We start from the raw sequence: 27884 nt of genomic DNA, 5'->3' as shown, positions 1-27884 counted from the left end.
TTCTTTCACTTTTCTAACCTTTCAATGATCCTGGTTTATATAGAAGTCGGTTAATGATGTTAAGTAGAAAATGAAAAAAATCAGGAGACCAATAACACTTTTTTAGCTTTTATTTGAAATGTGGCTTTACACAGGGAAACAGAATGTCATGTTTGTGGATATAAAAAAAAGTTCAATAACAAAAACTTTCACACAAAAGGTGTGGTTTGTCTATTTGCACCATTCGTTCTGACTTCCCGAATCTGAGCTTTGACAGAGGCACCTCTCTCTTTAATAAATAGTTTCATTTACAGAATGCGTAATTAGTTATAAATATGAAGGCGCATAATAAACCTTTTTTTTAAAGCAATTATAAATGTATCGATTACAAAAAAATCAAACAGGCAAGCAAATCAGTCAAGCAGAGATGCAAAATCGCAAATAATATTGGCAAAGCAAGAAAGTTAGCACAAACTTATAAAACATAGAAAGCATGATGTTCAAACTCAAGTGAAACATTAAATTATAGGCACTAGTTGAAGAACAGCCACCACACCATTTACTGGAACACCTCCACTTACACCGGCACACCTTTTGATTCATAGCACAAGAGGTCAGAGCCAGCCGAAATGTATTCAACTCGTCATCTCATCTTACTCGAGATATTTGTGATTTTTTTTTCAGTACATCATTTGATATACACGGACATATCTGTTGTGGGATTTCAAGAACATAAACGATTTTCTTGGTTTAATCGGCTGAATGCTTGACGAATATATATATTTGAGATATTAGATAAGTCATGCTTGAACTGAAACTGACCAATCGGAGCACTTAAGGGGGAAAATATAACTTGGCAAAGTGTGGTTCAATTCAGAACTGATGCTTTTGCCGAGTGGTCATTAATCACCCGGCTTCATCACGAATCCTGATTGGACGCTCTGAAAACATAATAAAGGCTTTGGAGATTTAGCTTGCAACTGAGGTTCAAAATGTACATTTCAAACAGCTGAAATCTTCAAACAAAATACTGATATGGATGTTTGGACATACGCTTCTTAAATAATTTGAATAAATAATTTTTCCAAAACAAACTTGTGCATACATTCTGGCTGATTTACAAGAGTAAAGATTATTTTCAGAGTCATACCCACACAGGTGCTTTCACTGTTGCAAGACACCACCGAAAATCAAACATCACGGGACAGTTCAGCTGCACAGCGTCGTCAGAGAGATCGATTGCTGTGCAACACGTGTTGAACACAGAGCATAAAGAGAGAAATGTGCGGAAACATTTCAACCTGAGGGAGATGAAGGAACAGAGCAGAGGAGTGGAAGGAGAGCAGGGCCATGGGCTGATGTGACACTCAGGCATATGAATGCAGTCAAACCAAGGCAGGTGACGTGTCCTCTGCTGGCGGAGCTGGAGTCGGCCTGGTTTCTTTGGCATTTAATGGGCTGTTTGCGTGACATGCCTGACTCCTCCAGTGCCAATCCCCACACAGAAACATGCCGGACGTCCTCTTTGACACCGTGTGTGTTTGACACAGTCTTCCCCTTTTTTAAATTCTTAATTATTTATATTTGTGGGACATTGTCTCTCATTTTCTTTCTCCACTGTAAAAGTTATCTAGGTAGATAAAGTGCCATGTTGTAATGTCTGCCTCCTTATGTTGAAAGCTTGACTGGAGAGCCCCCTGCTGGCCTGCCTCAGTAACAACCTTCTCTCCAGTTTTCACCCAAGCCGCCGTAGTTCCGAGGAGCAGGAAGAGATCTGATGAGGAGGAGACAGAAGGTTTAATGCTGATTAAATTAATAACTACTCATACCATTTAAAACCAAAGCCTTCAATCAAAGTGTAACTTCACCCCTTAGATTTGGCTGAAGTCCCTCTACCTGAAAATTCAAAAAATGCCTTTAGAAAACAATGCTACCCCAACCCCAACCCCAACCACACACACTCGACATACCAATTAGCTTGCTAAAGTTGTTATCTAGGTTGTTTAGGACTCCAGTAGCGGCACACACACTGAAATGTCGTATGAAGTAGAGGCTTCTCGCCTTCAGAGTTACCTGGTTGGAAATTGATTTATACACAAATGATGCATTTTCTATGTTTCACAGGCTACAGGTACTAGTACAAGTTTAACAGTTCAAGTACAAGCAGCAGTTCAACCGGCTCAGGCAGAAGTTCAAACGGTGTGTGTGTGTATAAGTGTGTGGGTGTGAGTGTGATTGTGAGACAGATGAGGGGTATGTGAGGATGAGAGGGTGGTGGTTGGGTTTGGGTGATGTGATGGTTTAGGGGTTTAGTTTTCAGCATAGATCTGAAAATGAGTACAGCTTTACAGATTCCCAGCAGTTGCCGGTGGCGGGGGGGCCTCCCACATTTTATCCCCTATTTAGTGTTATGACGTTGACACATCTGTAACAGGTCATTCTATGTAAGCATAAATCCTGTAAGGTCTAATACGGTTTGAATCACTAGGTGGCATTATAAGACGATAAAATGTTTTACATATTTGGTATTAAATGTGATATTAAAACTGGCATTATTGTATTTGATTAATTAACTAATAATAATAATAGTCATACAATTAAGTTCGCAGTTTAAAAAACACATTTAAGTGAGTATGTTTAATTCTCATCACAGAAGTACAAGATGTGACTTGTGTCTATGGTGTAAATACCTGCGCACAGGCTGAGCCAGTTTGCTGCGAGGCAGAGGGATGCCGCCTCCTGCAGAAGCATTCGGACGGGGCAGGCCACTGCGTGGAGGAGCCAGGGAGCGGGTGGGGGTGGAGGTGGCAGAACCAGGGTTGGGTGTGGCCTTTACAGGCTGCCTCAAGGCCAGAGGGGACGGGGTGGCAGGAGTTCGCAGCTTACTGGGAGAGGGGACTGGAGACAAGCAGAGCAGGAACACAGTCAGGTATCACTGGCTTTTGTTGATCTTAATGCACTTTCAGAGATTTCAGTCTTATCAGTAGTTGAACAATGAAGTTATGATCCAGAGCACAATGGTGTGAGGTAGACATACACTCAGGTGGCGCAATATTGGCATATCTAGATAAAAATAAAACAGACTAATAGAACAGTCCAGAAGTAAATCCTCCTTCATGATGGTTGTAATGATCAGTTTTAGAGACATATTGTTCTGGATGTTACAGTTTGTAGTGTTGTTGAATTGTATTGTGTTATAAGGACGGTTGTTTCAATTATTTGGTCCGTACATTTATGCTAAATACTATAATCATCTTTATAATGCAGAAGATATCAACCGCATCACAGCCTGCAAACTCCAACATGATTATAAAGTGAAATCAACTGAAAAATACTGAAACCTTCATGAAGGAGAATTTACTGCAGACTGTTGTATCATTAGCTTTTACTAGGTGTACCTAATAAACTGCACACTGAGTGTAAATAAGATGCCTACATACAAATATGTACATGTCGAAACTAACAACATCCATCACAAATTTAAAGATGAAGTCAGACCTTTTACCATGAAGGTTGAAAACATTTTAAAACATGAACAGAAACTCCTGATGTTTTAACAGAATGAGGTGACGCGCACATATGCACAGAGCATATACTAGTGCAAACCAGCAGCACATACCATAGCACAACATCAATACAACCACGGCGCGGAACAACAATCACAATATTTAAAAAGGGTGGAAATCCTCAGTGAATACTCACTGAAATCACCTTCTTCTCCAAAGCAACAGGAGAGTGGGACTAGACAAAGATGAAGACAACAGAGACAGGCTGTTTATTCAGAGCTGGGAGGATTGGGCCCAGCACGGGATCTGATACTGACCGTTTGTTATCTTAACAAACTGCGATGCCACACAAGTCTTGATCAATAGGACCTCAGATGCTAGTTGCCATGTGGCATGAACATTTCATCATCTACCTCACTGGAGGTAATGTGTACAGCCCAGTGAGTGTGGCTGTAGATAGTGATGAGACGGTAAGGGAGACATTAGCATGTCAAGCACATTCTGCTGCTGAAATGCTAACGTAGCCTTCGTCAAAGACCTGTAGACTTCTCTCTCGTCTCTTAGGGACAATGCTAACTTTATACTTAGCAAATGAATTCATCTAAACATTCAAATTGTTTAGGAGAAAATGTTATTGATGAACGCCACCACCTAGTTTCTCAGTCATGTAAATAATCGCATCATATGACTGAACAATAGAGTAAGAAAGACTCTGCAGTTTATGCTGCTGAAAATGTCGACTGATTGCTTTTCTGAAAACATGATGAAAAATCTAAAGCGGCTGTTTAAATGGTAAATGAACAGAGTAATCTTAAAACATAACATCACTTATGATATATTCTAATACAGTCCTTAAGTGAATCAGCTCTCTGTATCTCTGTATGAAGGAATACCTGTGGGATTTAGTTAGAAACTCAAACATCTCTGTCAACAACCACCCCGCTCCCTCTCTGCTGGTTTCTTGCAGGCGACTCTGCTCTTGAGTTTCCTCAGTCTCAAGAGTCTCAAATGACAAGCTGGCAACTACGGCACCTTCCTCAAATCCACGTCAGCTCTTTTCTGGTTTACAATTCCTGTGCATCAGTTGTCCATACCTGCAGTACGCAGGTGGCTGACTGTATATTACTCATCATAAATGGGGCATGTGTCTGCGCGTGAGTGATCTCACAGCCTGCAGCTGGTTTAGGAGCCGTTACCTCGCAGGGCCGTTGGGCTTTGGAGGTGCTGTTTGGGTTTCGGGGAGGAGCGAGAGGGGGTCGAGTATCTCGGGAGTTGAGCTGCTGCTGGAAAACAGGCACAATTCAGTACGGGAGTCAGTCTTGATTCTGCTGGAGATTCACAGCATGACAAGAGCGAAAGAGGGGCTCTGAAAGCCAAAGAAGCCAGACTGAGGCCACTAGAGGGCTCCACAGCCAAACATTAATAAGCAGCTTCATTCAGGTGGAGGATCCCCAGGGCCACTGTCAGCTTGACAGACAACCCCCAGTGTCAGGGAAACAGAGGCTGGTGTGTGTTACACATGCTTTATAGTAGACACGTTTACATGGACAACAATATTCTGATAATAACCGTATTTTGACAATAGTCTGAATAATGTTAACAGTTTTTACTTATGACCTTAACCTGAATAAGGTCATACTCTGAATAAACAATAAACAAAATAAGACACGTGGAGTTTTCTGATGTCAATCTATTAATTACATTACATTTTACAACATCTACGTCCAGCAGTTACCAGCCTCTTGATAACACATGTCTTGTGCTTGTTAACAAGTAGGACATATTGTGGACATGTCATAATCGGACTATGATCTGTAACATGTAAACAGGAATATGAATAAAATATTCAATCTATTAGCAAATCATGTAAACATAATTAAAATACTGTCAATAGTCGGAATACAGCTGTCCATGTAAACGTACTCAGAGAGAAGTCAGGGAGAGAGGCAGGAATGTATGTGTCTCACATGCCCTGTACAGCCAGAGGTCAGATAGAATCAACACAACTATCCCGAGGGGAAACCTCACAGCTGTTACACTTTTTTAAACATCAATGAACAAATAAAGACTGAGCTGAAAATGGAATATGTGCTCTAATGTATAAAAGGCCAAGAGGAACAGGCCACATGGACCCGGTGTCACTGAGAGGTCTGGTTGAGACAGGATTAATGCAGTCACTACATGTTTGACCAGCTGATGCATGCCCTTTGACCCCATCCCTCTCTGCCTATAGCCACAAAGAGATTAGCATTTCTGGATTCAGGAAAAATCCATTACCTCTATCTGCCATTACAGGATTAAATCAGACAGATAGTTTTAACTCACAGAGGTGGGATGCTAAGCTCTTTAAAAGATATAAAACCCTTATTGACAAAATGTAAAAGAACATTAGTGTCACTGATACCAGGAGTTGCTTCGGGATTCTCAGTGCTACTGACGCCATGCACTAGCTCTGTAGGAGGAGGGTGATTGTTTGAAGTGAGAGTTTGGGCTGGGAGAATAAGAGGAAAAATGTGTGTCAATAAAAAGATATTAGAGCTGAAAATGATCAGAGACAAAGAGGTTTCCCAAACACCAAAGCCATAGCCCAACAAAGCAACACAGGCCTGATGCTGTAGGAGGAGCCAGAGAGAGGAAGAGAATTCACACTAACAATGACAAACAAGAGATTACACAGCCTGTTATGTTGCTGAGTGATCAGTTTACTGTGAGAGCATAACAAATATTATGACACAGTCCTATCATAATTAATCCGATCATCTGAGTTTGTGATTACGGTAGCAACAGATTTTGCAGCTAAATCATAATATAAGGGATGTTGTGTGTGTGTCACAATACTCACTAGCAGACTGGTTCTGGTGTCGAGGAGAGCCTCCATTTGCAACCTGCAGGTTGGACTCGCAGCTGCGGCTGTTCTTGACAGGCTCTTGGGCCGGCGGCTGGGTCGCTGCTGAGGAGCGCGTGAGGTTGGGGAGACTGCGACGCAGCTTTTCTGCAACAGCAGCACAGAAGAGAATTAGCTCATATTGCCCAGAATCTTACAGGGAACCACTGATGTCCCGCACTTAGTCCATCTCCGCTGGGTCTGTTTACCTTCATTCTTCACCACGCTGGTCTGCAGGTCGTGACCCTGCAGCGAGTGGCGAGGCTGCTGCAGGCGGCTGATGCTGGGCTGAGGCGAGCCGCGGCCGTGGCTGTACTCAATAGAACGAGCAGGGGAGCGTGAGCGAGGCGAATTCCTGGGAGAGGCGCGTGGAGAGTGTCGGGGGGAGGGGCTGAAGCGGTTGGAGGGCAGGTGGAAGGCCGGGTGCATCGCCTCCTCATCGTCCTCCAGACTGTGTGTATCTAACTCCTGGTCGCTGAAGGTGCTGCGCCGTAGTGAGTGGCAGGAGGAACCCGAGCTTCGTCTGGATGCTGTTGCGGCATAATCCTGCCTCAAACCTGACGACAGACAGTTGTATTGTAAAAATGTGGTCTGAACACAGAAAACTAGACAAAACTCCTGTAAGAGCTAAAGTTACATACTCTCCTCCTGCATGCGAGCCAGTATCTGCACATCAGTGACGTCGTTGAGTTTGTAAGTATTTGAGGAGCCCACGGAGTCGTCGTCCATTTCTGACGTGCTCAGCTCACTGTCCACAGACGACTGTGGACTAATTGCCGGAGGATTCCTCTCGGCCGCTGCGTTTCTCTGGTGGGCTGGTGAGGAAATAATCAATTTAGTGACATTTATTCAATGGCACTAGAATAGAGATCTTCTGTAGTAGTTACTGAACTATTGAGAGCCTCATACCTGCGTTCCCAGGCATTAGTTGCTGTCTGACTATGGGCACTCTGCTGGGAGTTGAGGAGGGGGAGTTGAAGCCACTGCTGTAAGGGCTGTTGGCTGCGTTTGTGCTATACGGGCTTCCATAGCCCTGCTGGTTGTAGGGGCTTCCATACAGGCTTCTGCGCTTGTTGGCTGTAGAGTCACAAATGAGAAGATCAGGAGAGAACAAGAACAATGCATTCGAAAGAAGTAAAAATTCCCTGTCCACATGTTATCAGCGAGTTTTTGGAACCTGCAATCACTTAATACCTCTTCAATAAAACTCCAGTGAAGACAAAAGAACATTGTTTAGTCTGAGGAGCCACAACCACACCTGTGTGCAAAGAGATAGAAGCTGGTAGTCGTTTTTGAACTTTGAACTATAACCAGCTGATTTTACTAGAGCCTGACTTATACATGATAATAAAGGCTGACATGAGCCTTTCACAGACATTGGTATCAGTGTTTATGTTTAATGATCATTTCCAATGCGAAAAGTTTTATTTTACTGAGTATACCCCAAATATATAAGAAAAGAAAAAAATGTGGTGTTGGCATCAGCCCCCAAAAATCCATATCAGTCAGGCTCTATATTTAAAATCTTATGTTATGAGTGAAGAAGAAAACGTAATGTCAACATTAAATTCTGCTTTTAACTTTTATAATACTCAGTGGTTATTCATTCTATGACAGCAGGACTAATACTTTTGGTGGGTGTATTAAGTCATGAACTATTTCTTCAGTCAAGCTGATTTACCTCTGAAACAGATCAGCGTAATATTGAGTAAAGAAGAAGAAAACTTTCCTCAGGAGACGTTTCAAGTGACACAATGCCACAATTGGAATCTATGACTAAGGAATCAGTTATTGAAAAATCCGTCGCATTTTTCCTGGATAGATCTTAGGATAGTCTTCCCTTCAGTGGGAACTGTTGGGTTTTCTCTACAAACTTAAGGTCTTGACCTTAAACTAGCCTGAACAGAATATCTTTTATTACAATCGATTCTTCATTTTTGCCATGGACTTTTGTCTGAAGCACTTTGTAACCTTATTTAGATAAGTGCTATACATAATGTTATTATTCATAAGAACTAATAACAAACAGTCCACAATGTACAAAAAAAAAATTGAATACTATAAAAAACGAATTATCTTAAAAACAAGAACAATTGTGTTAGTAATTGATTAGTGTAACTATCAATTCAAAATATGCAGCCTACAAGATGTCAGCAGAAGAAGAGAGGTGACGTGAGGAAGTCGGGAAGCTGCGTTTGTGAGGAGGAACTTCTTTTGCAGTAATATGTTAACATACATTATCTATGCTGCATCCATTCACTGCAGCTCATTCAAGACCCAGACAAAGTGAATAGCTACAGTATGCTAACTTACTTCAACAGTTCACTACAACAGCAGCAGTGTGTGCAGATAGCAGACCCTTAATGAAAGCTCTACACTGTGCTGCCGGTCTGCTTGAGGTTCTTAGTCCATACGCTGACTGTGGGACTCACAGAGAGTTCCTACAACATTAGCTGGGAAAAACACTTAACAATACACTCCATTGATTCTGTACACAGAGTGAACGAGCGCACAATGCTATTCTCTGTGAGATCCAGTGCAGCAGCAGTCAAATGCTCCAGTCTATAGTCCTTGGTCTCGATCATGAGATGCGACCCTGCACAGACAAGCTGCTGGTTACTGGGATAGTTTGCCGTGTCCCTGTGCACTCGTCTTCCCAACCCTCTGCTTTCTCTCCTCTCTCTGACTGAATGTGGTTATAGCCGAGTGGTGACTGGAAAGTGTCTATTGAGATCAGCTACCTCCTCTTTCCACACTTCTCTCTACACTGTCTCCTCCTCCTGGTGCTCTGCACTCAGTCTTCCTGCATTATTGAGGAAATAACATCATGTCCACTCTGCACACATCAGCTGCTGAGGAGAAGAACGCTCCAACACGTAGCAGAGTTACACTTTGTTTTCCATTTCATGACAACAGATTGAAACAGTTCACCTGCTGAAATTAACTATAATTATTAACTCAATTGTAATTTGGAAAAATAAGTATTCAGAAACATATCCACGGTTACTGCAGGTTTCAACAAGTTACATGTAAGCCTTTCTAAGACCATAGTAAATCAAATTTAAGACCTGAAGATATGAAGGAATAGCAGAGTGTCAGGATTACTTCCACTTAATTGAAGATGAGGTAAAGTAACTGTAATCTAAAATAACCCTGGATTTAGTACATTCTCTCTAAAACTACAGGCAGAAACAGAAGGTATTCATATTCTTTCCCACAGCCAAGCAGAGTGTACTGAGATAAACTCAGAGCAAGGTGCTTATAGACCCGCTGTCACTGCGGGTTGAGCAGTTTCATTCAGGTTCAGACAGAACGCATAATAACAGTAGGACAAAAGTTGAGGCACTACATTTGTGCTTTGGCTTTTAAGCAATTAATAATTGTCCGTTCCCCACATTGGTCTTGTTTGTAGTTTTAGTACTGTGGGCTTATATCTGTTATGCATGCAGCCAAAGGTTTTAAGCTAGACAGAGTAGAATATTGGCTATATTTGTTGATTAATTGCTCCTGTGGGTTCTTGTGGATTAAGAATAGCTGTTATGCATTTATACCACTGACAAACATAATGACATATTTCTGTGAGTGCTTTACAAAGTATAGAATTATCTCTCCATGTGTGTTAGGAAAATCCTCCTTCAAAGACAGTCTGTACTGGCTGTTGTTGAGTCCCACTATTGAGTGTGGTTACATGAACCCAGCTACGAGTCAGTGTCGAACAGTTTGAAGATGTTTAGAAGACAGTGTGTCCTATCTCAGTAATCCTGCTGTCACTAGAGAGCACAGTCAATCTGAAGGGATCTGACTGCAGCACAGGGACCAACCAAAATAGAGTGTCCTCAAATCCTCATGTCCTGAGACTAAAAGAGAGGTTAGAAGGAGAGAAAAGAACTGCTGTCCCTACCCACCACGATGATGTCATTTCTATTGTCTCTGATATGACTCTGTTTAAGAGAGCTTTTTTCCATCTTGGCTTTTTTAGCCTGTGGAAATTTTAAGGCAGTTAAATGAGCCAGTCCATAACTTCCTGGTAGAAAATACAAGCCTGTAGGGCTGAAATGTTGAAGAGAAAACTGAAGACAGTGCTTGGCATAGAGGTTTCCTCCATATGAAAAACAAAATAAAAGATGGATTAAAAACAGCTGCAGAGAGCTTCAAGCAGATCACAGGAAAAGAGCAAACAGTGAAGCTTTTATGAATGAAAGAGATGAATAATGATGAATTAAGCTGCAAGGACGAGGTGAACTAACTGTAGAAATGAGGTGAAGGAGATGTCAAAGCATTTTTTAGCAGAAATGGGGCAGGTCAGCTCAACATTGAGTCCCTATTTAAAAAACTGCCTGATTGTTTAGGCCTGGCAACACATTGTGTTTGAGGATTGTCTGAAATGAGAAAAGCAGTGCAGTCTGACTTGTACAGTCAACTATCTCACAGCAGTCTCCTTCCCAGTTTTGAGTTATATAACCGAGGCACGTCATCTGGGGATATGAGTTTACAAGTGGGTGCAAAGACAACAGGCTCAGTCACTACTGACACTAACACTTGAAATCATGTTTAAAATACGGACGCGCCTGTAGGAGTGTGCATCTGCGATGTTTGCCAGACAACTTCATACATGTCACATCTCACAGTGAAGACTTCTGCACTTTGGTTTCCACAACTAAAGTTACGATTGTTTTGCTTAGACACCGACTCAACTAACACCATGGCAACAGGGTTACACCCTAGCCCATTCACTCCGCTCTGCTTCGGCCAATCGGCTCGTTGCTCCCTCACTGCGAGCTAAACACTCACAAAATCACAACTGTTTGCTGTCCTGGCTCCTAAATGGTGGAATGAGCTCCCCAATGACATCCGGACATCTGAAAGTTTACAAATCTTCCGCCGCAAACTAAAAACATACCTCTTCCGACTATACCTTGAATGAAATTTGAAACTAACAATTTAGTAGAACTTAAATGGCACTTACTTATAGCACTTTGTAGTTTTGCTTGTTTTTTTAAGAAATTGTACTTTCTTGATTCTTGTTGTTCTGGGTTTTTACCCTCATGGTTGAATGCACTTATTGTAAGTCCCTTTGGATAAAAGCATCAGCTAAATGAAAAATGTAAATGTAAATGTTCCCACGCGGTCCTGGCAGAGAGCTGGTGCGAAAGAGAGGCTGAGGAGCCGTGAGGGCGTGTCTGTGGTGAGTCTACAAGTCACTGAGTCACTCAGAATGTGGAGCCTAGGATCGCCAAAGTGTTTGTGTGCTGAAAAGGATGTCAAGCTTTCCAGCACCTTGATTTTCACACTTCATTGCTTGAATTTAAGTTTAAACTACATGGTCAGTGAATCACATCAATACAGTTGTTACCCGTAGGTTGTGTTTTCAACCCTGTCCATTTCTTTGTTTGTTGGTCTGTTTGTTTGTTTTTCCACAAAACTTGCTTAAAGGAAGAACCCATTACATTTGGTGGATCCTGATCAGGGGATGGATCCAGGAATGTTTCTTCACTCTCTTTAACAACGTGAGATTTCCAAAGATCAATTTCCTAGAGAATAATTCATGGATCTTGATGAAAAAATCAGACACATAGATTTTTGAGTGTGTCAAATTTGGCGCAGCTTGATTAAATTTGAGGGGACTGTTGGGCCTTGGCGGGGGTAAGGGCTCGGCTGAGTGCCACTCTAGTTTTCTATCTGTGGAAGTGATGACAACATCAAAGCCAAGTGAGGAGAGAAGTGGAGGGAGTGGGGCGGATGGTATCAGTGACAAGGGAGATAGAGTATTTCCAAGCCTTATGGAGGATGACGTTATCCACGCTCCACACCTTTACTGATGATTCATTAAACCTCACCCGAGTGGCTGGTCATTTGTTGTATTGGTCAGCCACAAAAGAAACAGGGTGTGTAGTTTGCAAAGGCTACATGTTTTGTTCAGCAGTTGTGGGAAAAAAAGTCCAGCACAATTTAAAGCTTCATGTGCTTTTTTCCATTTTATTACCTTTGCCAAGGAGGTTATATGTTTTTATCTGCGTTTGCTTTTTTGTCTGTCAGTAAGCAGGTGAATATAAAAACTACTAAATGGATTTCCACGAAACTTGGTGGAAGGAGACTGTAAAGGTCATGAAAGATCTCATTCAATTTTGGTACGTATCTAGATCAGGGGGCAGTTAGGAATTCTTTTCCACTTTCTTTAACGTTGCAAGATAGGACCTCTTTCAACATTTTCATTTATTTCTCAGAAAATAATTCATTGATCTTTAGATGAAATAAAGCAGGAAGGTTTGGGACGGATATTTATGTGTGGGTGAAATTTGGTGCAAATCCAAATAAGAATGATCTAGTGAATTTAAATGTGCTGTCATAAGAGGACTTTAGAGCTCAGTGCCATTCAAGTAATTTCACATTTTTTAAGTTGATCTGTGAAACAGGAGGGAGGAAAAAAGCAGCGATACTTGGATCCATAAAGGGACCACAGTTTATTATTTTAACCACCACTATAAACAACCCTTGTGTCTGTGTGTCCAGGTGCAGTCCAGATTCTTGCACAACAGAGAAGCTCACATCTCCTCTGGTGAACAACCTCCTGCAGTCTATTGCTCAACATGATCTAACTGTCACATGGACATACCACTGTCAAAATGGAAGTGACCTCTCTCAGTTTAGCTGCAAGGATTTGAGCCGTATCCTCTTCACTGAGCAAGCACCTATAGTTAGTGGGAGTCAAAAGCTCAGAAAACACATATCGAGTAGGAACAACTAAATATATTGGTAGATCTGAGTAGTAACGTTTTAATGATGTATGCTATGTGCTGGATTCAGTTTCAAACTATTCTGAGACGACATCTCTTCCACTGTGGAGTTTATCATCCATCTTAGTTCAAGATTGGACCATATGTTTTGAATTTCTAAGAAGAATGTGGTGCATCAGAAAGTCAATATAAATAATCATATAATAATATAATAATAAATAATACTGAACCTGCCCTCAGCACTTAGGTAAAATCATTTGGCAAAAAACCATGAATATTTTGGGTACCTCTTGGTGGAATTATGAATAACACATTACTCTTCACACACATTGCTGCAAAGGAGTAACAACGGGGCAGCATGATTCCTTTTATACTGGTTATACTTATAGCTTTGCAGGTCTGTTAGGGTTAGCTTTTTAACACTAAAAGTAGCAGATGTACGGGTATTTCAAACGCAGATAAACCTGCTAAAAGAGGTGATTGACCGCTCTCTCCCATTGCCAGGAATGGAGTTTGCCTTTCTGTCTGCCCCCCCCCCCCCCCGTGATTTATGTTTGACATCATGAATGCACAGACAACTGAGAAGCTCTTTTACCTCGCTGCCTTGCTAAATGTGCGTGTTCAGCCAGGTATCACGTTTCTATCTCTGCCAATCAGAGCATTTATCCATTCCCATTGCAGACAAAAGCCAGATATTAGTTTTTTTGACCAGTGGAAAAGTAGCTTTAGGGTTTCGCAGCACTATCAATCCCATATCACAAGAAGGAGCCCTTAAGTACACACATAGATTCTAACAAACCCTGGTGCTTTCACCAGGCTCAAGTCATTGATTCGTTTCTCAGGTGATATAACCTGGTCTGAGTCTGCCTCCTGCTCATATACAGTTACTCACCATACAGGTACATGTTGTCAGTCCAGCTAAGGGAAGCTGTTCATGTAATCTGATATATCAAGGATCAATAAAAAGAAATAGTAAGATTATTACAGAGGCTCAATCCCGTAAATTAAAGCTCTCAGTGACAAGAACAATCATCACTACATTTCTGATCTTGCTCTTAGCTTTCCAGCGAGAGGAGCGTTTTAATGCTTTTATAAACAAGCTCTACTTTAGTGGATCAATAATTCTACATTGGCCTCATATACAAAATTGATTTAAAATTGATCCTTCAAATTATCCAAAACATCAGAGTAAAAATTCTGATACAACACAGCTTTGGCAAATCACTGCTGTTTCATTATATTGTTTGTGCCATGACATGTACTGTAAAGCTGCTTTCAGAAAAATCTATATGTTTTCCTGAAATTTTCCAGAGGGACAGTATGTGAGAAGGCAAATTCCGAGTCAGTTGCTCAGTGAACCCATGTGAGAGGAACTTTATATATCATGTCCTGCCTCTTGAATGTTCTACTTAGGCAGCATCCCTCACCTCAATGTCCTGTAAATGTTCCTGTCGTTGTGAACTTGTCTGACCTGAAACAATCTCCTGCTGAATTCATCATCTCATGAAGATGTCCTGACCCAATTTCTGGCCTTTTTCAAGAGTTACTTACAACACACAAAACCTAGCCAATTAGAAAATCGGAGTAACTAGCAGAAGCCAAATGCAGGTAGACTTCAAACAAAACAAGTTAAGCTTGGTTAAGCGTCGCTAGCAACGAATCCCTCCTGAGACGGATTAGTGTACTACTGTTGTTGTTACTGTTACCAGTAGTACTACGGCTGCGGAGTTCTAAGTTGGGACTACACAATGTGATCACCAGTGCTGTTTACCTGACATGGTGACGTCCAGTCTGTGGATGAGGGAGCGCTTGGCCGACTCCATCTCAGGACTGGGGTGGTCCAGTGCTTGGCGACACCACACGATGGGACTCAAGGCTTTTTGCAGGGGACTGTTCAGCTTTGTCTCATATAGCCTGGAAAAAGTCAAGAAGAGCATACAACACTGTCACAGTATATTTTCAGGACATAAAGGCAACACCAGCGTACATGACACAAACATGAACTGGCAACTTCCTCCTCTAATAATGGCCCAGCACGACAGCTGTCACCTCACAAGTAATGAGACCTGATAGCTCAGAGAGGACATGGGTTGACGGGGAAAACTAATTATTCGTCACAGAATGCTGCAGTAGAGATGACACTGCAGCAGAAAAGCATTTAGGCAGCTATGCTTGCTTAATTTAAATTACTGTGATCTATTCCTGCTAAAAGAAATTGTGACTTTGATATATATTTCTCAATCGTCTCAACACAATCGTATACTTCACATGTTGCATGTGTTGATATTGCAGAAACAAGTGTTCCGTGTCTCTGGGATGTGAGGACAGTGCAACTTTGAGCTCCCACTGCAGCAAACTTGAAGAATGCACAACTGTCAGTGGCTCAAAGCGTCTCTAAAAGGGCACTGGGTTCAGCACTTAGTCAGCTGCACTGATAGAAATCAAAGATGAAAACGCATCAAGGTAAAAAATACATCAACAAAAGAAACTGAATCGCCCATTACTCTGTCAGTTAAAACAAGAAGAGAAGAGGTTCCACTCTGAAGAGAAATCGGAGTCAGCAGCTGTCAGCGCTGTTGCAGCCACAGAGAAAGCCTTTCATGATGAAAGCTGAAACATTAGGGTAGAGGCAGGCTAGTGCAGAGGAAAACATGTCGGACATCTGGGGCGGCACGTTTTCCTTGTTTACACTCATTCACATTTAGTGCAGCACATAGTGAATCTCCCGGCCTGCAGACATGACACTTGTGACGACGTATGTAAACTAGCTGCTCTGAAACAATGATGCGTGTCAAGTACACATGCGGCAGGACGTCTGGGACAAACATGGATAGGGCGAGTGCTGCAGGGGCAGGCAGCGTCTCTAAAAAACCTCCTGAGGCTAATTCAGAGATTACAGGAGTCTGTGACAGGAGCTATAGAGCGAGGGGCCCTACCTAGTAATCCCAGATATCAATCTGATCCAGAGGGCAGACATATGGCTGCAGTGTAGTGAGACTGGCTGTGATGGGCATGAGTGAGCAATACCTGAAAGAAGTCAAAGGCTCAGTGGCTGGCAGAGACAAGCTGCTGCAGGCAATGGAGGAAAGACTGTGGACAATGGCTGGATTAAATAATAGAAACTTCATGAAAACAGATTTTTAAATACTGATTGAAGGGCTGTCATTACATTCACGAGATGGTCAGTTGCTACTGCAGTTAATAACAACTGCTGCCATCCTCCCAGACCTTCTGTAAACCCATCTCTTTATGCTGACATCAGCTTTGTACGACTCATCTGAGTGTGCGACTCTGCGTTTAAAGGGGATTTCCTCAAGTTTGGATGAAAGGAGACATTAAGACAAAATCCAGTCTTATTCTGAAGATTTCCCGTCTTAAGTCTATCTGTGCAAAGCCACCCTGACTCTAAAACCACAAATGTTCAGCACAGGAGGACACACAGTGAGCACAATGTGGAGGAGTGTGAACGGACATGTGGTCTTTCAAGATAAATCTCATGATGAGCAGGCCTACATGCTCATCTTTGTCCACAAGACACTCCACGTGACCATTTATCTTATTAATAGCTTGTTGTTTGTAATCCCTGCAGTGCTGAGCTTCATGACACTGACGTAGCTTTAATTCCAACACGATGAGCTGAGTCCTGGTTCTCCTCGCCTGGGGTACAGAGGAGAGTAGCTCCTGTGACAACTAGTGTGCTAAAGGACGCATATATATCCATGGCTACCTCTCCCACATGGCTGCTGCTGGCAGCAATACAACTTTCACTTTGTACTGCGTGCACACTGATCTCCTCCATATCTGCCACATCACAACAACAGAGGATCAACAGATGATACAGCAGAGAGTGTGAGGCTCACGGGCCGCTGATCACTTTCAGACACACACACACACACACACAGTGTACGTGTTGGAGGAGATAATGGAAAGAGATTATGCTCTGACTGTATGACAACGCACTTCTAATATGGTCATACAGTCATATATGGGAATGGCATCGCCCACATGACTTGCCAAACAATATCCTTCACACAGTCAACGAGGCTCCTTCAGATTTCAGTCTAGCTATAGGGGATATGGTTTATGTCAGTCGTTCGCGGTGGTAGCGATGTGTGGAGCAGCTGTACCCGGGCAATTAAAGCTGTCAACCCGCACAGAAGACAGAGACACCTCCCCACACTCACCAGCTGTCCTCGTCTTCGTTCAAACAATCCATGTCCTCCAGGTCTAAGATTTCCACTTCATCCAGCACCGATGTTTCCATCTCACCCGCGTAGCTCCCGGCGGTGTCTGAATAAAGTGAGTTTATGCTCGACACAGAGGTGGCCGCCGATGCCCCCTCACACTCGTACGCCCTCCTGTAACTGATGCCGTCGTAGGAGAGTCTGGGGCTCCGGCAGCGGTTGTTCTCCAGCAGCCCGGCGTAGCCTCCCGTCCCGACGAACCCCACCCCAGGGAAGCCGGCCAGACCGGCTGCCATCCCCGCGGACAGGGACGAGGAGTCGTAGCCGTCGCTGAGGGGTCTGTGGTTCTGTGTCATCCCTCCGGACGTAGACAACATGGTGGACCTGCTCCGGAGCTGCTCGTTCTGCTGTTCGAGCTTCTTCACCAAGTCCTGGAGCTTCCGCACCTCCAGGTCCGCGTTGATATTCGAGTTGATATCCTCCATGGTGGCTCCCCAGCCAGCCCAGCGGAAAAAAATGCAGCGGTGTTTTTGGACGTTTCTCTGCCGACAGTCTGCCTGTGTTGGATTACTTCACTGGTACCTCCGTATTCTCACAAGACACACCGGTGTTCCGCTCACTTAGACCGCCCAGCGTCGTCATCTTCCCCGGTTGTTCGAGCTCACGGGCAGGGTCGAGGCCATTTTCATAATAGTCGTCACCAACTGTGAAAGACCAACAGGCGGCGGACCGATCACGTCAGTGCGCTCGGTGTCGGGAGCCCGCACGTAACCAACACCTATTTGCGCGTGCACAGATCTCCACTCGGTATTTACAGATCCGGTTTCGGTACCAATCCTAAATAGTTCATACATGTGTAAAGGCAGTTTGTTTATTTAATTTATTTAATCATTATCTTTATTGAGGCTGTCTCATTGTGATGCTCTATCCTTTTCCACGAGAGACCTGAGAACAGGAGACATTCACATTCAGCAAATGAACACAACAAGGAGTATAAATAAAAGTAACACAACTATGACTAGATGATAAAAATGAACAATCATTAAAAACAACAGATAACAAAGGTTTGATTTCACTAAGGGGAATGTCAGACTGCAGCTGAAAGAAATATAATACAACAATGATGTAATTGTTAATAACATAATAATAAGCTTTATTTATATAGAACCTTTCAAAATAGGTTACAGGGTGCTTCACAAGTTAAAAATGCAATTTGAAGAACACACAGCATTAGAGCACAGATAAAGAAATAACTGTGCTACAGATGAGAAAAGAGATCTATATAAGATAAATAAAAACATTGTAAAATGATTAAAATTATCTATTCTATCAAAACTAGGAGAAAACACACCTATACAAATTTGTCTTAAAGATTTAGAAGGGGATAAAGAGTTTGCCAGACGGATTTCCTCAGGGAGCCTGACACAAGAGGTCTGGTGACCTTTGGTTTGTTGGGTTGGGCCTTCACTGAGGACCTCAGTTTACGATTGGACACATGAGTGTCAAAAGACCCGAAGGTTCAAGTCCAGGTATTACCTTACTAGTCAGCAATACAATCTTAGAATCAATTCTAAAATGTAATGGAAATCAGTGAAGAGAAGCTAAAGTCAGAGAAATATATTCTCTTACATCAAGTTGCAGGTCATTCCATTAAAAAGGTGCATGACACCTGAGCCCAGTCCTGCCAACACTAGTGCAAGGATAGAGGTTATCTAAGGTGATGTAGTAACTGGATCATGTATTGTAATAAGTAGTTTTATATGAGAGAATAGATAAGATACTAAAGTAGACTTGCGATTTCTTATATTGTTAGTTCCCTGAAGCTCTGTCGTATTTTTGTATTTTTTTGGCTATTTCAGTTGTCACTTTAAATGTTGTACTTCATCTTGTTCTCCAAAGTATTATCATTTTAGATATTAGAATCCATGTCCACCACCAACATGTGCATTATCCATTCATACAACAATCTGCTCCTTCATGCAGAATCCAAAGATCATAAAGGTTCTGAATAGTGTTTCTAAGATAGTGAATCAGCATCTCCAAGGTGTGATTGTCCATGTTGCTTGCAGCATTAAATGTTTGCTACAAAACGCCAAAACCAAAATATATTTAAATATCCATTAATGTATCTATTCTATTTATTATCCATTTATAATTATTTAAAATGTTATGAGTTAACTAATAGCAAAAGTGTTGGTGCAGTTTAAAAATGTACAATACATTTAAAATTTACTATAAAAGAAAAAAGAAATGAATCAGAAAAACTAGAATTGTGATTGTGGTGACTGTGTATGACTCAGCAAAGCAGACTCATGAGATATCCTTGACCTTTGACCACTAAATTCTATTCACTGTCTGAGTCTAACTGAACCTTTGTATTAAATTTAAAGAAATTCCCTCAACGTTTTTCTGAGATGTTCCATTCACAAGACCAAAGAAACATGTTTATAAGGTAACAGTCACCTTTGATCACCAAATTCTAAACAGTTCATTCTTGAAATACTCTCAAGGTGTTCTTGAGATATCTTGTTCACAAGAATGGGATGGACTGACAATCTGACAACATAACGCCTTCTGCCACTGCCTGTCGCCAGCATTGAGCCATAGTAAACCATCCAACAAATATAAACACAATCCTGTTTATTTTCTAATACAAACATATCTTTCAAAAAAACAAACAAAAACAAAAGATGGAGCCAAGTCCTTTGTTATATTGCTCCTTCCGGTGTCTCAGTCTTAAGAGAGTTCCAGGGCTTCTTCAGCCTCCAGTCGTTCCTCAGGTTTTTGAAGCCCATCTCCTCCACCCTGTTTGGCTTCACCTTCAGCCTCCACTCTCTCCTCTCCCTGCCCCTCGCTGTTCATGGCAGTTTCCAGTCCATCCTGGTCGGCACTGGCATTCTGGGAGTCGGCTCCCTCCTCATCCTCATCTTCTACATCCATCTCAAAAACACGAATATGCCTCAGATTGGCACTCAGCTGCCAGGAAAGAAGAAATAAATGTTATAAAAATGAAAGCAGGGGGCGCCCTTAGCTCAGTTGGTAGGGCGTCCCCCCCATGGGCCTCGGCCAGCAGCGGACCCGGGTTCGATTCCAGCCCGCGGTCGTTCTCTGCATGTCACTCCCCTCTCTGCCCCATTTCAACTCTGTCTACACTATCAATAAAGCATAAAAAAAATGCCAAAAAAAATCTTTAAAAAAAAAAAAAAATGAAAGCAGTCCACTACATTCATTCACCATCATGACTCTGCTGTCACAGTTGTTTGAGAGCATTGGAAATGGATCATCTGAACCCTAACCAAGTACAAATCATTCACACATAACATCCCACATTATAATCCCCAGGGCAGGCACTAAATATACACTGGAAAGTACTAGATATAAATGTGACTTACCACACAGGCCACTTTGCGGATTCCATTGACAGCTACAAATTGAGCCTTCATGCTCTCCAGTTCACGCCACTGATTCCCCAACACTAAGCCTTGACACGGGATGTTACTGCTCTGCTGATCCAACCTGACAACAAAGGTGACATAAGCAATGTTTAAAATGTAGGCCCTGTCTCTGCTGTTCATCTGCTAGATTATATATTTAGCAAGTGGGCAACATTCTATTACCTCCTCCAACAGTGGTTTTCATCTGTGTTTGTTAGTTTGTTAGTCATCATGATAACACAAAAACTACTGGACATTTAACATTGCAAGACAGGTCGTTTTTCAATATTTTGTATGTTTATTATTGATTATTATGAATGAGTATTCTATTAAACTGAGAAACAACAGATGTACTTATTATTATATTTTCATAGTGGTGAGAGTTAGGGAGATACCACTTTTAACATACGCACAAAAACAAATACAAACAAACACACAGACACACACACACCTCAGGTTCGGCTCCCAGCTGAACTCCGTCTCACAGCTCAGTGTGGAAGCAAGAGGCAGCTGAGCCAGGAAACGTTGACTGTTGTCTCCTGCTCCTTGCAAGACTACAGTTAGCATTTCATCGTCATAGAAACGAGCATCTAGGAACCTGTAAAGAAAATGAGACCTTTAAAAAGAAAATCAAAGTACGCTTTGGCTGAAACATTTTCACCAGTCGAGGAGTTTGGTGGCATTTAGGTCTGTTTCACAAATGGAATGGTAAGAACGTCATGAGAGGAACTCACTGGACGACAGCGTTATTATCATCCGCACTATCAAGATGGTGGCTTAGGTCAATCGACATGACACTATTGGGAATATGTCTGCAAGGAAGACAAGTATCGTTGAAAACAGATAAATTACACACACAAAGAAAAACACATGTATGTCCGAAATGTACCTGTTTGGGTCTGTTCCTTTCCGTAACAGGTAGATCTTGCAGGGTGAAATGTCTGGCATGCTGAAGACAACATAATGCATTTTGGCCTTCTTGTCGTTCCATCTGTAAAACAACAGAAAATCATTAATACAAAGAGTTATATTACAGTTTCAGATTATTGTGAATCTCTAGGATGTTTGTGTTTTACGTACAAAGAGGGGAGTTCAAAAAGTCGTGGGGTGTTTGAGCTGCAAAGACAAAGGACATGAACAAGTGAATACAACTTGACAATAACTGAGTCATATTTGAAAATAATAGATTTTGAACAGAGACATCAGATCGTACCTCTCTGGGATAGTGTACAGCGGCAAAAGCAGAGCCTGTTTTACCGATTTCCCAATAACTTCCTAGATACGAACAAAGCAAAATGTCCACTGAAAGAATAATTTTTACCAAGCACCTCTAAAGAATACATGTAAATCGTCAGAAACACAAAAAGAAAGTTCAGCCCTGTTTTATTCAATGAGAGAGAATTACCAAAACATTATATTTACTGGTCCTGACCAAAAAGCTGTGTTGTGGCAAAAGGATATACAAATGCTGCAAAGTCTGTCTCAAAGCCTCATTTTAGATCCTATTATTCCCTCAGGGATTGAACATAGCTGATCTCCTGAATTCTCATACGTCTAGTATAATGAAGAGGAAAGTTAACTGGGCCATGAATGCATCATGTCCTTGACCTTTGTAACTACATGCTTAATTCCGATGGTTAGAAAAAAAAGATATGAATCAGGGAAAACTCACAGCAGGTTTCTGTAAACACTGCTCAATCACATTCTCCATCATCCTCTTGACAAAGTGCAACGACTTTTGTGGATATGAAGGGAACAGCAACGGGCTCTCTAAACAAAACAAGTCAAACATGTTATCTGTTAGTCATGAGGGTTGCATTTTACCATATACATCCTAAATTACACATTGTTTATTCACTATTTCTATTACCTTTCAGGTGCGTACTCTCCTGCAAAAACTTCAACCACTGGTTTCCTTTGTTGTTGGGCGGAGACACGAGGTCCTCATCCTCATCTTTCAGGTACTGTACATGTGCATATGAAAGAGATACAGGACTTAAAGATGGCAGCTCCATTCAAAAATACTGCAGACAGCACAAAACAAAAACCACTTACCTGACCAACTCGTTCCACATTGAAGTACTTTCCTTTGCGATCAAACAGTTCTTCATTCTGTTACACCAGGGAGAAATTGAACTCAATGCTAACAACAAACAACAAACAATGCTATAAATATAATACAAATGTATTTGAGTGTCTGTATAGGGCTGTTATTCTGGTTTCACCTCACTGAAATGCTCAGACAGGAAGTCAGCAACGAAGGCGATGTCCTTCTGAGTCATCTAATGGATAAATCAACTTGTTAAAAATGTAAATCGACACGTTAAAAAAATAAAGATCACAAATCTTTCTCTTGGAAACGTCCTCACCTTGTTAAGCTCTGGTGGTACATGCTCCTCGCACATTCTCAGCATAGCTGTGTTAAAAAATGTAAGTTTGAGCAGTTTGAGCATAGACACAATGATTCAGAGGGAATAAATGGGTTACTACAAACTACTACATTGAATGCTCACGATGATATTTGTCTCTGTATCAAAATCCACAAGTCAAACTCTACAGACAAACTTCTTACCTACGTACAGCCACCGAAAAAAGGCTTTGAAGTTTTTCATACTCTTGTCAATCACCCTGAATTACATAATAAAAGCAGTCATTATACAGTAAGCATTAAAAATAACATAAATATTATCAAAGAACAAGAATAAAAGGGTTTCTGAAATCTTCTAACTCACTGCAGAAGTTCGTTGGCTTTCAGAGAGAAGGATCCCACTGCCGTGATCGCACCTGAAAACACAAAACACGAATGTGGCTCTGGGTGGTAAAAAGCTGAATTTCTCCTCATTGTGCAGGTTAGAGAAATGGTACCTTCTATAGCTGCTGAATCCAGACCGAGGGGCTCGAACTTCTGCTTCCACAGGGACATGCCCTTCACCTCACTGAGGTGATACAACAGAGCCTCAGAGCCACTGCAGTGAGTGAAAGGGAGGAAGGGTTTACATGAGAGACACTCAGGCTGCAGCAGCATTGAGGACATAAGAGCCTTTCACAGCCAAATGGGTATCTACGTATATATTTTTGGCGATATAACAACTTTTATTTTAAACAAATGATTCCGAAAATATGTGCATTTATGTACGTCCAAAAGGTTATTTTCTAGTTTTTTTTTTAATTTGAATTAACTTCTATAAATTCTTATAATTTCATATCCATTTATAATTTAGTTTATGGTTAAACTGAAAACTATAAAGCCTCAATCTTATTTGTCATAAGGGTTTGATAAAGACATCTAAAAAATTACCAATTTCTTTTAATAATATATATGTCGGCTGATATATTGGTATCAAATTAGTTTTTTACCACCTTTGAATCAGTAAAAATCCAGAGCTTCTACTGAGGAGAGAGAAAAAATGTGAATACCTCTGTAGGTGGCTGATGACCAGCTTCTGGATGCTGGAGTAAGAGGACTCGATGGAATGGCCAAGCTTCTTTAGGCCCTAAGAGGGAAATGAACAAAATAAACAAATGAGGTGGGACTTTCAGCTTTACCACCAAACGCATCTGTGACACAACATCAGAAATTCTCTCTCAAAAAAAATCATTAGAAGGAAACCGAATGTTCAACCAGATGTGTGAATTGTACATAATTTCTTTCTCTCACCTTGACAGTCAGCTGGTTCATGAGGAGAGCCTGTAGTTCTGGACTACAGGTACACAGAGCGCAAATGTTACATGAGTTTTTCATAGAACTAAAACTTTTTTAGCTTTAGAGTTGAATTATCGCAAGATATATTGCCATTAGATAATTACAAGATAATTTGTGAAATCATAATACACAAATACTAACAGAAAAAAATTATCTTTTCTCACCTTGACTGTCCCCACAGCAAAAGATCCAGAAACTCATCTTGAACCTGAGTGCTTGTGTTTTTCTCCTTTAAAAATAGAAAACAAATTGTTGCATCTCTCTTAAGTGAATCAATTTGATCAAAAACCTACGACTACTGACCTGAACAAACTTAGTGAGTCGAAGGTCCATCTGCATAAGGATGTCCTCCCAGGCTTCACACATACATGTGAGTGAGAGATGCAGGTACTGAAGGAGCGTGGAGATGTGGGTGAACTTGCGCGCCATCCTGGTGACTTCAGGCAGACAGTCGGACAACAACCCTGTGTCCAGCTGTAAGACAAATTAAAAATAAAAGGGCAGGCAAGAGCGAAATTAAGGCATGAGTAAAAAACATACAGTTTACAGGAAGAGGAAAATGAAGACACTTGATGCATATTACCTGAATGTAGCAGATCGTTGGGTTGTTTTCATCAGATCTGACCTCTGTGATGACAGAGAGAGATTTGAGATCACTGGACAGACTGAGGTTGCGACACATTCCGGATACCTTTAAAGCATAAGTCAAATTTAAGATTTAATACACAATTTTAATATCATTCAAATCTAATATAAACTTCTTTTTTTTTTTACAGGTCACGGTTTTCAGCTTCAGAATTATAATCTAAAACCTTTTATCCATTTTACTTTGGTGAAACATATTTTTACGTTTTTCAGACTAGCACGGATTCTACAATACAGTGATATTTAATGCTACATTTTTATGATGATAAATATATTTACATTTTATAATTGTAATATAATAATAATTCAGAAGTCTAATTTATCCAAGTCTTTCAGAGGATGTGAAAGACAACTCTTTATAATGAGTGAGCCTTACTCCAGTTAAAGTGGCAATCTTATACATCCCATAGGCATAAAGCTCCACGAAGCCATCTTGTCCCCCGAGAACAAGTACATTCAGTCTGCACAGAAACGAAATGGAGAGGTGGAATAATTATAAGACGCTTAAAAGGTAAACAAATATTGTGTGCTTATTAAATATTAAGTTTAATGTACCTGACTTCTCCCAGAAGATTCATTATTTCATCTGACTTTTCTTCACTGTAACACAGATCACAAAACAACTCAGAAACAATAAAACATATATTACATAACTAATATAGGATTGACATATTATCAAAATTCTGTCTCACCTGAAGATCTTTGATGTTGTGCTATAGCTGGCAAAACAATTGTTTAAACATTATATTTAGTCAACCCACGATTTGCTTTATTAAAATCTGACGTGTAAATAATGCTTCTGTTACCTCTTGGGGAGTGCTGGTAATTTGGGAAGAAAAAGTTTGGATTCATCTTCTGAATTGTAAAAGGAGCTGAGAGCACTGAAACACATAAAAAAGGACCAATAATTAACATTATTCTTGAAAAAGTAAAGTCCTTTGTTCCTCTAGTTTAATCCCGGTGCCTTACACACACCTGCTCTCCTCCGTCACTTCCATCCAGTGCATGCAGGTCACAGGGTTCTGCATCGGAAACACATGTAGAATCTCTGCTTTCTCCACACCACACAGGACCACCTGCTTGGTGTCTCCGAGGCTAAAGGCCAATACTGAGGAGACATACGAGAGGATCAAAGTGTAACAACGTCAAGATCACAGCAATCAGCAATCCAAAAAGAAGCAATGTAAGTAGTCATTCCTTACTTTTGCCATCAGGTCTCCAGGCGAGAGCAGTGATCTCCTTCCCAGTATGCTCACTGGGTGGTAAACTCCAAACCCGCTGGAAACTGGCTAAACGATGCAGCAGCAACTATGGACAAATTGGAGCCATGAAATTAGAACCATAAAACTCAACATGAGAATAAATATTTTAGAATAAAATGAAAGTTGTTTTTTTACCTCTCCTGTTGTGTTGGCCAGAGCAATCAGGTCCCGTCTGGGAGACCAGGCCATACACAGAACAGGGTTAGGAAGCTGCTTCTCTCCCACTTGGCGGAAGGCAGGCATGTTGTTGGCTGGAAATTTGAAAAGTGTCAATAAATACATGAATAACAGACAGTAGCTTTCAGTTTCTATTACTACATGTTAATATAAAGTTAACTTTAAGAAATTATCTCCTGTCACAATGTATGGCTGCGATTGGTGCCTGAAGACGACAAGGCTGTGGAGTATCTATTGATACATGCTTGCTTGTGAGTTTACACTGGAGTAGTACATCAGACATTTTGAATACTTTTGTTTATCTTGTGATTGAAACTATGAGTGAATTAATCAAGATATTTGACAACCAGTTTATTGTCTGGACAACATCAGCTTTGAATACTGGCTTTTAGACCGACTTTTTCAGACAGAATCATTGATCTGGTTTTTGAGAAATATGAATCAACACCTCTCCTAGCACCAAAAAAATTAGGCTAGGTCGTGTAATGCAAAAATGACAGGGACATTTTTTAATTTCACTCTAATTTGTGTAAACTCTGGACCATGTCTGGACCATAAACGTGTCTAAATGTTTACATCATGCTCCAGACTTAAACTCCAGGTCCTTGACTCTACTATTTAACCAGATCAAGATCAAATTTATTATTTTCCTCTCTCAACAATACCTCATCCCTCAACCAAGTTTAGTGCAACACATATGAAAACATAATTTGTTAAAACTGATGATGGAGGAAACTATTGCTTTTATCTCACTATTGACTTGTGGTGGGTGATATGAGACAAACCCTATTACTGAAACATTATACTATGATCCTGGAGATAACAGGTAGTAATGCACCCTTTCAGACTGATATCATGACATTATAGTAAATCCCAGAGGTTAAGCAGCCTCATGTCACCTTAAGTCTTAGCTAACAGTCTGCTGTCTCCATCAGGTCCCAGTATAAAAGCTTCACACATTGTCTTGCAGGAATACGAAGACATGCAAGTAGCCAGTATAATAGTTTTAATTATAATGTGTTTATACAAGCTTTATAACGAACTAAACAACACAGCGCTGTAAAGCCAAGCTCGCTGACGGTCCTTGCTGATTAGCCCGGACCCTTTCTCACTTACTGGGTAGAGATGTCAGATGAGGAGCCTCAGTACCAGTGTTAGCTGCTCAGTTAGCAAACCGAGGAAGCTAATGTAGAGAGAGGCTAACGGCTACATTCACGGAGCTGGACGCCATTGACGGAAAGATAATAACCACAACACGCTAAGGACATATAACGGTGACAAACGCACGCGGGTAAGTCCATCAAAGTATTTAAGTTTTCCTCACGATGTTTTCACAATTACGCGGACGGCGCCATGTTTTTACCACCGACCAATCA

General features: G+C 41.2%; 2 protein-coding genes across 4 annotated transcripts; both read right to left on the bottom strand.

Moving 5' to 3' along the window:
- Positions 1-92: 92 nt before the first annotated feature.
- On the bottom strand, positions 93-18018 carry slain2 (SLAIN motif family, member 2). Of its 3 annotated transcripts, none has more exons than XM_053430297.1 (9): positions 17288-18018; positions 14875-15017; positions 7279-7446; positions 7011-7184; positions 6579-6926; positions 6328-6477; positions 4682-4768; positions 2670-2877; positions 93-1753 (listed from the first exon to the last, which is right to left on the bottom strand). In XM_053430297.1, the coding sequence occupies exons 1-9, from the start codon at positions 17770-17772 to the stop codon at positions 1690-1692; spliced, it is 1827 nt and encodes a 608-aa protein (XP_053286272.1). In that variant the 5' UTR covers positions 17773-18018; the 3' UTR covers positions 93-1689. The 3 variants fall into 3 exon arrangements, with proteins under 3 accessions (XP_053286272.1, XP_053286273.1, XP_053286274.1); XM_053430298.1 differs by having other exon boundaries at positions 4682-4765; XM_053430299.1 differs by lacking the exon at positions 4682-4768.
- Positions 18019-19912: 1894 nt separating this feature from the next.
- On the bottom strand, positions 19913-27884 carry anapc4 (anaphase promoting complex subunit 4). The gene is made up of 28 exons (XM_053430296.1): positions 27625-27884; positions 26467-26582; positions 26272-26377; positions 26045-26177; positions 25876-25950; positions 25762-25788; positions 25625-25669; positions 25446-25530; positions 25008-25115; positions 24728-24898; positions 24589-24653; positions 24380-24422; positions 24139-24215; positions 23587-23687; positions 23454-23505; positions 23294-23349; positions 23091-23137; positions 22947-23003; positions 22777-22833; positions 22592-22685; positions 22394-22491; positions 21935-21996; positions 21802-21837; positions 21611-21712; positions 21456-21533; positions 21173-21319; positions 20680-20803; positions 19913-20263 (listed from the first exon to the last, which is right to left on the bottom strand). Exons 2-28 carry the CDS (start codon positions 26572-26574, stop codon positions 20024-20026), a joined length of 2394 nt encoding a protein of 797 aa, XP_053286271.1. The 5' UTR covers positions 26575-26582; positions 27625-27884; the 3' UTR covers positions 19913-20023.

Source organism: Pleuronectes platessa, chromosome 9, assembly GCF_947347685.1.
Source record: "Pleuronectes platessa chromosome 9, fPlePla1.1, whole genome shotgun sequence".
NCBI classification, from domain to species: domain Eukaryota; kingdom Metazoa; phylum Chordata; class Actinopteri; order Pleuronectiformes; family Pleuronectidae; genus Pleuronectes; species Pleuronectes platessa.
Note: the sequence above shows the minus strand (reverse complement) of the source record. Positions and strands in the feature narration are given on the sequence as shown.